The 10,657-nt window shown below is 51.0% G+C and overlaps 2 protein-coding genes across 6 annotated transcripts in view; both read left to right on the forward strand.

Annotated features, from left to right (window-relative positions):
- The window catches only part of QRICH1 (glutamine rich 1), a 43,672-nt gene extending 38,641 nt beyond the window's left edge, over positions 1 to 5,031 (forward strand). For all 4 annotated transcript variants that reach the window (XM_023620460.2, XM_023620459.2, XM_014731695.3 and 1 more), the window contains 4 exons: positions 1,567 to 1,675; positions 2,024 to 2,175; positions 2,511 to 2,601; positions 4,085 to 5,031. In XM_023620460.2, the coding sequence (XP_023476228.1) occupies positions 1,567 to 1,675; positions 2,024 to 2,175; positions 2,511 to 2,601; positions 4,085 to 4,277 (545 nt within the window). In that variant the 3' untranslated portion in view covers positions 4,278 to 5,031. The remainder of the gene's footprint in view (positions 1 to 1,566; positions 1,676 to 2,023; positions 2,176 to 2,510; positions 2,602 to 4,084) is intronic.
- Positions 5,032 to 5,247: 216 nt separating this feature from the next.
- On the forward strand, positions 5,248 to 10,159 carry IMPDH2 (inosine monophosphate dehydrogenase 2). 2 transcript variants are annotated; one of them, XM_005600684.4, is made up of 15 exons: positions 5,250 to 5,472; positions 5,919 to 5,967; positions 6,188 to 6,289; positions 6,381 to 6,455; positions 6,793 to 6,999; positions 7,500 to 7,587; positions 7,661 to 7,860; positions 7,943 to 8,033; positions 8,134 to 8,229; positions 8,473 to 8,544; positions 9,205 to 9,348; positions 9,434 to 9,578; positions 9,673 to 9,816; positions 9,897 to 9,980; positions 10,084 to 10,159. In XM_005600684.4, the coding sequence occupies exons 1-15, from the start codon at positions 5,375 to 5,377 to the stop codon at positions 10,103 to 10,105; spliced, it is 1,617 nt and encodes a 538-aa protein (XP_005600741.2). In that variant the 5' UTR covers positions 5,250 to 5,374; the 3' UTR covers positions 10,106 to 10,159. The 2 variants fall into 2 exon arrangements, with proteins under 2 accessions (XP_001494600.4, XP_005600741.2); XM_001494550.6 differs by lacking the exon at positions 8,473 to 8,544 and having other exon boundaries at positions 5,248 to 5,472.
- Positions 10,160 to 10,657: the final 498 nt, after the last annotated feature.

Below are 10,657 nucleotides of genomic sequence, written 5' to 3' on the forward strand. Positions count from 1 at the left end.
TGCAAATTGTCCCGTCTTTGGCCATTTGGAGCCTCTTTAAATTGGCCCTAAGTTCTTTTGACATAACCCTACTTCCTTGATTTCTGGTTTGCCAAAATATTCCAGGCTCATCTTGGACATTTCCTATCCTAATATGGAATCGGTCAGTTCTCCGTGGAGCCTAGCTCCTTTCAGTGGTTAATGGTATTTCAGTACCACAGTCTCGATGCTAGGGGTGCTCATTGCTCCTGGGTTGGTCATTGTTTCTAAAAAAAATTTAAAAATAGATCATTTTGATGTTTATAGTTCATATTCAGAACTCTAAGGCTTTTATCTGTATCTCCCTTCTTCCATACGAGGAGTCCTGGTTTTCAGGCGTTAAAGTTCACTTTAAGTTATATTGTCAAGAAGTGATTAAAGCTGGGGAAGTGACACCAGGTGGAAGAGTGAACCCAGAGAAAATAGGGCATGCCATAGTAGGCCTGGGATCACTCAATTCTGGCCTTCCCTGAGATGGCTGTCCTCTGCCACTCATCCTGCTTTAGAAATATCTGACAACAAGGAAGCTTATCTCATTGTCATTGGGCCACAGAATACAACAATAGAGGCAGAGCTGCCCTGAAGAGAGAGAAGTGCGCTAATGGAATCAGAGGGCCAGCTTTGGCAAGAACGGAGAAGAGGAATGTATTGGGCAGAATGTTTCTTTCCCTGCTTCTAGGAAATGGCACCCTCACTGCCTGCCTGGAGAATCCTGAAACTCCTGCAGGAGAATGCTGGTGTCTGCTGCTGTTTCACCAGGCCCTCAGTGCCTGGCACACAAACACTTGCACGTTGACTCTTGAAGGAACACATTGTGGAGTCAGGGGGGGATGGCTTGGTGATCAACCCAAGTGTCATCTTCCTTTTGTGTAGACCTGGCTACCGAGGGGTCTTGATCAAACTACTGGCCCTAGCCCCTGCCCAATTTTCAGTTCACTTAGGAACCAGGGTCTTACAGTAAAAACTGCCCTGTGGGGGGAACCTGTAATAGTTCTGAATATCAGTCTCCACTTTATCCAGAGAAGGGTTGAGAATTGACTTGCTTTCTAGAGATGGAAGACATGAGAGAAAATTTAGCATGTGCAAACAGGGGCATGTGTACCAGTTCTTAAGGCCCTACACACCTCTGAAAATATGACAAAAGCCTCTGTAACCTCTTTTTGGAGAAGTGTGCATATATGCAGAGTTTAGTTTATAGTTTTGGGTGTTTGACTCTCCCTGAGGGCTATACTTTTGCCCCTTGTTAACCTTAGATTAGAGGAAGAATTGACATCAGGTAAGGGCAAACATTTAGGGCAGTTGTTCTCAAAGTGTAGTCTTAGGAACTTGTTAGAAATGTACATTATCAGGTCCCACTCCAGAAACTTGAGTTAAGACCCAGCCGTTTGTGTTTTAACAAGCTTCCCAGATGATTCTGCCATACCCTAGGGAGACTTTTCTGGTTAAACTTGTACTCCTGTGTGGTCCTTGTGCCTTACACCTCCTATCCTGTACCTTTGAGGGACCACCTGCCATCCTCTTGTTGTAGCAGTACTCTATTCCTCCTAGGCTATGTCCTGCCCAGCCACGTGACTGAGGAGATGCTGTGGGAGTGCAAGCAGCTCGGGGCTCACTCCCCTTCCACCCTGCTGACCACCCTCATGTTCTTTAACACCAAGTAAGTGTTCTAGAAGCTCCATGCTTAGGCACTGCTGGCACCTGCCCAGTGAAGAGGGTGGAAACTCTGCAAGTGGATTTCTGAATTTCTTTGACACATATTTGAGAGCCTTTGGGATACTGAAAGCCCTGAGCTCCAGTTGGCTATATTTTGTGTAGTGACCAGTGAGGCAGGCAGCCTTGCCATCAGTCTTGATGTGGCTCCTCCACTAGACAGTGTGTTTGGGTTTGGGCCTGCCCAGATCCTGGGAGTGTGGGCAGTGGCTCCTCCAAGGCATGGATCGCAGAGGGTAAGTCATGGTCTCCTCTTGGCACCCCTCCCTTTGCCTTGCTTTCACTTGCGGTGCAGGTACTTTCTATTGAAGACAGTGGACCAGCACATGAAGCTGGCCTTCTCCAAGGTCTTACGACAGACTAAGAAGAACCCCTCTAATCCTAAGGATAAAAGCACGAGTATTCGGTACCTGAAGGCACTTGGGATACACCAGACTGGCCAGAAAGGTAGGGGAAGGAGGCAGGGGCTGTAGAAACAGGTGCTAATTGTCCTGCCCTGCCCTTGTACCTCGGGGGCTAGTGATGAGTGCTAAGGTTGGGCTTTGCTGGATAGGAATTCTTCATTTCCTTCTCCCCACCCAGAAACTTCAGACTCTTCTGGAAGCAAAGATGCCCCAGAAAAATAGCTGCCTTTTCCCTTTACAGTCACCGCCCATGCCTCATACGCTTTTCCCTTCTAATATTTCCTAGTTGAGATGGCTGGAAGCCTGAGGTTCCTAATCTGGGCCCGAACTAAGGGAGTCTGATGCCATGTCTGTGGTGCTGGGGGGTGTGTTTTATAGTTACAGATGACATGTATGCAGAACAGACGGAAAATCCAGAGAATCCATTGAGATGTCCCATCAAGCTCTACGATTTCTACCTCTTTAAATGGTGAGGAGGCTTTATTGTGATGGGGTGACTGTGTGTGTGTGAGTACGCATGTGCACCTGTGTGCAGACGCATTCTTTAGTCCCAAATGGAGAGTAAAAATACACTTCCAAAAAACTAAATATAGAAGCAACCTTACTGATTTTTCCAAAGCCTGTGATGTGCCTAACCATTGGGATATAAAAGGGGTCCCTGCTCCCTGATGGTCTCCTTTCATGGAGAGGGGATGCAAGTAGAGATTGGAAAGTACAGACAGGCTTCCTCCATCACATATTGAGTATAGCCCTGCATCTTCTTGGCCTTGACCTTTTGTCAGTACCACAGTGAATCTATGGTGGACTCGTTTCCTTGGCTTTTGCTCTCTCCTGCCCCTGCAGTTTGGCATGTCATCTTCACAGCAATGCCAGAATGATCTTTCTACGTAGTAGATCTTACCATGTCATATAGATTAAAACCTTCAGTGGTTTCTTTTACTCTACAGAGAAAGTCAGTATCCTGCTGTGGCCAACAAGGCTTCTCATGCAGTTCCCCTTGTTAACCTCATGTCCATGTAGCTCTTGGCTCTCTAGCCACAGTGGCTCCCCTCCACTCAAGGGCATCATGCTCTGCCTCCCTCGAGGCCTCAGCACAAAATTTTCTCTTTTGGGCAACGACACACATAGAGCCCATTTGGCTGCTTAGCTCCTATCCATCCCTCGTCTCCAACACAGCTTTATCAGGGAAGCATTTCCAGATTCCCTGCCTGTTCTCTCAGGCTGTTTCCTCTGTAGCACTTGCCACTGTTTGTCATTTTGTATTTGTGTAACTGTTTAATTGCTGTCTGTCTCCCCTCTTATCTGTAAGCCTCATGAAGTAGGAACTCTTGAGTCTTGCTCATTTCTTTCACATCAGCATCTAGTGCAGGCCTGGCACACAGTACCCTTTTGATAAATCTTGAATGGAGGGATGACTAACCATGAGAGCATGGCACATGTGCTAAGTACGTGAGAGGTATAGCACAACATTGAGGGAGGTGGGAGGGTGTACCCAGGTAAGGGCCCCAGCATCGTAGTCAAGTTGGCAAAGCAAATAGTCTCTCTCAGGTGGAATTGAGGAATTATCAGTGGATTAGGTAGAAGAAGCAACGTGAGCAAAGACTTGGAGATAGACCTTCTGGACAGTGAAGTTGGTTCCAAGTGGGATGTGCTTGGACTCACGTAGATGAGCCCCAGGAGCCCTAGGCAGGTGCCTAGTCTCAGGAATTACAGCTGGCAGTGTGTGTGGGAGGAGTAGAAGGGAGGCAGCCTATCACTGGCATTTGCAGTAGCCCCAAAGGAGGTCCTAGAGGTAGTGTGTGTTGGCTGCGTGGAATTCAGTAGCTATGCTACCATACCTTCCAGAGCTGCTGCCTTCCCAACTTTTGCAGACAGCATCTTTCTGGGAGGTACAAGGTGGGAGGGTTAAGATTGTGGTGGTTTTACCCAGCTTTTATGGACATATTCTTCAGCCCCCAGAGTGTGAAAGGCCGGAATGACACCTTTTACCTGACGCCCGAGCCGGTGGTGGCCCCCAACAGCCCTATCTGGTACTCAGTCCAGCCTATCAGCAGAGAGCAGATGGGACAGATGCTGACTCGGATCCTGGTGATACGAGAAATTCAGGAGGCTATTGCAGTGGCCAACGCAAGCACCATGCACTGAGATCCCTTAGCCATGGTGCAAGGGAGACCATCCAGGAAAAAACGGACAGAATTTCACACTAAAGAAGAGGCCTCCGTTGTTTTTTTTTTCTTCTTTTTTTATTGGTGTAGTTATGAAGCCTTTCAGACTGCTTCTGTTTAAAATGTAAAAGGAAACTTTGCCCCCCGTGCATCTTCATAAACCTGCTGCAGCAGACTCCTCAGCCCATGGGGGTTTTGGGTTTCCTGAGAGCCAGATGTCCTAGAAAGTTGCTGGCTGACTTTTTCTTTTTTGTCTGGGGCCTGGGGAAAGGGCTTGGACTGTTAGGAGAAATGTGGCCCCTTCCCTTCCTCCAGAAAGATGGAATTAATGATGGATGGACCCTCCTGAGAATCTCCCCAGCTGGCTTCCACTCTGACTGGCAGACTTTGCTGACCACAGGGGAGCCACGGTCTTTTCTTTCTTCTTGCTCAGACATAAACTTAGCATCTTAATGGAAGGAAAATGAGGGGAACTTCAATTATGATTTATTAAAGACAATTTCTATTACACTCTCCTTTATGACAAGTGACATTTTAGATGTTAAAGTAAAAACTTTACCATGCCTTTTTTTTTTTTTTTTTTTGGCCTAACATTGAGGCCTTAAACCTGAGGCTCCTGTGCCTGATGGAATTCTTGTAACATACACTTGTGTATCATATAAAGATACCACTCTGTTTCTCTTATGTATTCTTAATCTAGTTGTTTATTAAGAATGACAAGCACGTCTTTTCAACATGCTAGTGAACAACGCCTCTTTATTTGGGAGGAGCCTGGCGGGACAGTGGAAGCAAAGCCATGCCCGTTAAATGAACGGGCCAAGGTCCTACGGGAGGGGGCAGCGGTGGGAAACAGCCCAACTCCAGGGCGACACAGCCAGGGCGCGCTGTGCGCATGCATTTCCTCCCGCCAGCTCCGCCCTGGAGACGCACAGGCTCCGCCCATCCGCACTGCGTCCTGACGTCAGCGACGCGCGGGGCGCAGTGACGCTGTCGGCGGGTTTATGTTGGCGCGGCTCAGCCGGCAGAGGCCTCTGCGGCGCGGTCCTAGGAGACACGCGGTTTCACCTCGCGCTAGCTATGGCCGACTACCTGATTAGCGGGGGCACGTCCTACGTGCCAGACGACGGGCTCACGGCACAGCAGCTGTTCAACTGCGGGGACGGCCTCACATACAAGTGCGGGCCTAACGGGTTCACCTGGGCGAGAAAAGGGGCGGCGCGCTGAGCTGGGAGGTCGGGTGGGGTTTCCATTGAGGCCGCTTGGGCTCTGGCGTGGGGGACAGGTTCCAGAAATTCCCCACGCGTCTCTGGGGCTCAGTTTGACAGATCTCAAGTGGGGCGGGGTGGTGGAGGCATCTTGGCAGTGCATGGGATTCCAGGCTAGAAACTCCATTCTCTGGGTACATAAAGGAGTTGTCAGGGTGCCAGGGGCGCTGATGACAGGTAAGTGTCAGAAAAACTCTCCTGTCTCCATCTCCACATTGTGCTCTGTCTTGCCTGTGACACATGGGTTATGTCAGTGCCTTCTCTGCCCAAATGCCTCGTGATATGATGTATGGGGATGATGTCTCAGGCTGCCCTAAGCCTGAGCCGTACTCCCAATTCACTCCCCTCCCCTGTAGTGACTTTCTCATTCTCCCCGGGTACATCGACTTCACTGCAGACCAGGTGGTGAGTATGGCCAGGAATTGGGTCCTGAGCATCAAGGGTGGGTAAGGTGGTACTGTACCCTGCTTTCTTGGCTACCTCATCAGATTGGGCTTGGGGGTGGATTCTCTGGAATCGTCCTACTGGCATGCAGATCATACAGGGCATCTGTTTTGTGGGAGACCTGGCACTACCCAGAGGTATATGAGGTGCTTTCCCACATTAGCTGGCCTTATCTCCTCAGGACCTGACCTCTGCTCTGACCAAAAAGATCACTCTGAAGACGCCACTGGTTTCCTCACCCATGGACACAGTCACAGAGGCTGGGATGGCCATAGCAATGGCGGTGAGCACCAGTAGACCCATCTCTCTTCCCTAAAGATGTATAATCATGCCTCTCTTTGTCACTTTTTTTCTGTCTTCTGTTTATCCTGCAGCTTACAGGTGGTATTGGCTTCATCCACCACAACTGTACACCTGAATTTCAGGCCAATGAAGTTCGGAAAGTGAAGGTCAGAAGGGCAAGGATCGTGGTCAAGAGCTCCTGGGAATTGCACTGGGGTGGGGTGGGGTGGGAGCAGGGGATTTATTCTCCTAATTTAGGATCCTTTTTTCCCATTTTGGGGTTCAATTCCTGAGAAAAGCCTGAGACCCTGTGTTTTAAGGCAACCGAAGAGGACCAGGTGGACAGTGCCTACAGCCCACCCATGTCTCCCATCCCTGGGTTTGAGGTGTTGGTGTGATTTGGTCCTGTGGCACTGCCAAAGGGGGAAATGGCACAGACCCCAGGCTTCAGACCAGGAGCCTTATGAAAGTGATTCAGAACTGCCCTTTCACTATCCCTTCCAGAAATATGAGCAGGGATTCATCACAGACCCTGTGGTCCTCAGCCCCAAGGATCGAGTGAAGGATGTGTTTGAAGCCAAGGCCCGGCATGGCTTCTGTGGTATCCCCATCACCGACACGGGCCGGATGGGGAGCCGCCTGGTAGGCATCATCTCCTCAAGAGACATTGACTTTCTCAAGGAGGAGGAGCATGACCGGTTTTTGGAAGAGGTAGGTGCCACTGGCAGAGCAAAGCCAAGCTCTGGCAGCCCAGGCTAAAGACAAGGAGGCTCCTCTGCTGTCCAGGAAAGATGAATGCCCAGCCAAGTTTCTGACCCCTTCATGGGGTTCCTCCATCCCTTCCCAACCGGAGCCTCTCTATCTGCCCAAATGTTTGCCAGCATACATGCTGTGTTCTTTGCCACCACTAGGGTAGAGGCAGTGCTCAGGGACCAACTTCAGCCTCCTCTTCTAATTCTCTTGTCATTGCTGTGTGACCCTTCTTTCTCTACAATGTAGCAGGTTGTTCTATGTACCATGTTGTCCTTTCCACTCAATTCTCATTCTTGCCACTAGATGGCTGCAGAGACTGTTGTGTTCACTTGAGGTGGGTGGTTTGGTTGCAAGTGTGAACATGGGGGTCTTTGGAACCTCACCTCTCAGTTAAGGCAGGGTCTATTGGGAGGCCTAATCTCTGACTGGCCCTTCCTCACAGCTTCCCTCCCTCTTAGATCATGACGAAGAGGGAAGACTTGGTGGTAGCCCCTGCAGGCATCACACTGAAGGAAGCAAATGAAATTCTGCAGCGCAGCAAGAAGGGTGAGTCCTAGAGGGAGGAAGGGTTCTGGAACCAAAGACCAGAGTCCTGATCCATGTCCTGCCCTGCCCTCAGGAAAGCTGCCCATTGTAAACAAAGACGATGAGTTGGTGGCCATCATTGCCCGGACAGACCTGAAGAAAAACCGAGATTATCCACTGGCCTCCAAAGACGCCAAGAAGCAGCTGCTGTGTGGAGCAGCCATTGGCACTCATGAGGATGACAAATATCGGCTGGACTTGCTAGCCCAGGCTGGTGTGGATGTAGTGGTTTTGGTGAGCTGCTGCACGGGCAGGGTGGGGCAGTAGAGGCAGCTGACATATTACATTCTCACTGGGACTTCTTCCCTGTCCCCAGGACTCTTCCCAGGGAAACTCCATCTTCCAGATCAACATGATCAAGTACATCAAAGAAAAATACCCCAGTCTCCAAGTCATTGGAGGCAATGGTGAGGCAAGACTGGGCACTGAAGGATGTGGGGTGAGAAGTGGGGGAGTTAGGCTGCCACCTCCACCTTCACACGAGCCTTTCCCTGTTCCTCATTGCAGTGGTCACAGCTGCACAGGCGAAGAACCTCATTGATGCTGGTGTAGATGCCCTTCGAGTGGGCATGGGCAGTGGTTCCATCTGCATCACCCAGGAAGGTAATAAGGTGCTTTGATAGGGCCCTTAGCCCCCCATGCCCTGGAGCCGAGAGCTCTTATGGGAACTACAATGAGTCCTCCAATAGGGGCAGCCCCAGGGCCAAACAGGCCCCTTGGATGGGTGACATGCTGGAAGCAAGACGTGCTCTCGTCATTCCTCACCTGCCACTCTCCTTGCCTAGCCTGGCCTCCTCGCTCCTGCTCTGCGCCCTCTCTAAACTCTGGTCTGTTTGTTTTATTTAGCGGCTCCCAAGATCCCTCCAGACATAAAGTCCCACAGCCCCAAATGCCCTTCTACTGTCACGGGCTGCTATAGTAAGTCCAGCCCGGCCCACTGGCCCGGCCCAGCTGCCCACTGCCCGGCTGCTTGGTTGACTGTAGCTGTAGCTCCCGGGGTTTGTGGTGCTGATGGGTGGGTAGGGCAAACTGAATGACAGACCATGGTTTGGGGGCTGCTCAAGAACACAGCTCCCTCCTCTTCTTGGGATGCTTATAGGGCAGGACATCCTTCCCTGGGTAGGCCCTGCTCTGCCCACATCTCTTGCAATAGGCACAGCTCAAGGATCAACTCTGGAGCCCCCCCTTTCTTCCACTCAACCACTGCCCTGGTCTTGCCTAAGCTGTCCACCATGCAGTGAGGAAGGGGTGGGCCTCTGAGTACTAACTGCACGGTGACCCTACCCCACCTGATACCAGTTGGGCGGGGCTTTCTCGGCTGCTGACTGCATGTGCCTGAGGCTGCCCTGGGCCATGCACACGTGCACGTGCACATGCAGGGGTGAGTGGAGGCCGTCACAACTGTTTGTACTGTTCAAGGCAGAATGGGCAGCAGCCATCCCAGACATGACTCTTCCTCAGCCAGGCTGCAGTCCTGGTACAGATGTAGCTGAGAGCTCCTGGGTGCTGAGTTGTGGCCACAGGGCCCCTTGCTTATCTCAACTCCACCCACCCATTTGTTCCTCCATCTCTCAACAGTGCTGGCCTGTGGGCGGCCTCAAGCAACAGCAGTATACAAGGTGTCAGAATACGCGAGGCGCTTTGGTGTTCCTGTCATCGCTGACGGAGGAATCCAAAATGTGGGCCATATCGCCAAAGCCTTAGCCCTTGGAGCCTCCACAGGTGAGGCCCAGCACCCAGGGAGCCTGGTGGGAATCTTTCCCTAGTGCCACTCAGGGTCTTCCCCCACCACTCCATCTGTCCATAGTCATGATGGGCTCCCTCCTCGCTGCTACCACTGAGGCCCCTGGCGAGTACTTCTTCTCTGATGGGATCCGGCTAAAGAAATATCGTGGTATGGGTTCCCTTGACGCCATGGACAAGCATCTCAGCAGCCAGAACCGATATTTCAGGTGGGACAGGAAAGTCAGTTACCCTACACTAACCTTGCACTGACAGCCTCATCTGTGCTATGATCTTGCCCATGTCTCTTGCCTCTTCTTGCAGTGAAGCTGACAAAATCAAAGTGGCCCAGGGGGTGTCTGGGGCTGTGCAGGACAAAGGGTCCATCCACAAATTTGTCCCCTACCTGATCGCTGGCATCCAGCACTCCTGCCAAGACATTGGTGCCAAGAGTTTGACCCAAGTCCGGTAAGCTTGGGGACCTGGGATATAGGTTGAAGGGCTGGTCCAAGGCCAGCTACTCACATCTGACACCTGCTCCTCTTCAGAGCCATGATGTATTCTGGGGAGCTCAAGTTTGAGAAGAGAACATCCTCAGCTCAGGTGGAAGGTGGCGTCCACAGCCTCCATTCGTAAGTGACCAACCCTTTTCCACCCTTCTGTCCTTGGAGTGGAGGTCTCTGCCATGCCTCATTCCTCCTGCCCTCACCTCACAGCTGGTCCTTCTGCCTACAGATATGAGAAACGGCTTTTCTGAAAATGGATACAGCACACCCCCTCGGTTTTTCAATAAAAGTTTGAAAAAAAGTGATGCCTGATTTTTGAGGTCAACAGGCAGGTGGGGCTCCACAACTGCCAACATCACAGATGCACACAAACACAACACCCTTGTTTCCAGGGGAAGCCTCAGGCCCTGAGGTAAGGGTGCTCCATTGACCTGGAAGGGGCAGTAGTTCTAAATTCAAAGAGTCCCTCCTAAGGCAGCTCACAAGCCAGCTCTGACTCCCAAGGGTTTGGTTTCACATTAAGAATCTAAATGAGGCTGATAAGGAGGGGTCACAGAACAGTCCATGGGGCTTTGGATTGGTATCCACAGGGCCTCCTGCTAGTCCAAAGCTTGGCCACTTGGGACCAGGTTGAGACCCACATACATGTTCTCTAACTTGAATCCCTAAAGGACTTTGTGGAGAAAGCACTGAGATCTCCTCAAATCTGCAGTTTGGAAGAGACGCATTACTGCCTCCTGGCCTCTGAGGGGCCAAACAGTCTAGATGCAAAGGTGACCTCTTGGTTTTTTCACAACCCCCAG

The sequence above is a fragment of the Equus caballus genome, chromosome 16 (assembly GCF_041296265.1).
Source record: "Equus caballus isolate H_3958 breed thoroughbred chromosome 16, TB-T2T, whole genome shotgun sequence".
NCBI lineage: Eukaryota > Metazoa > Chordata > Mammalia > Perissodactyla > Equidae > Equus > Equus caballus.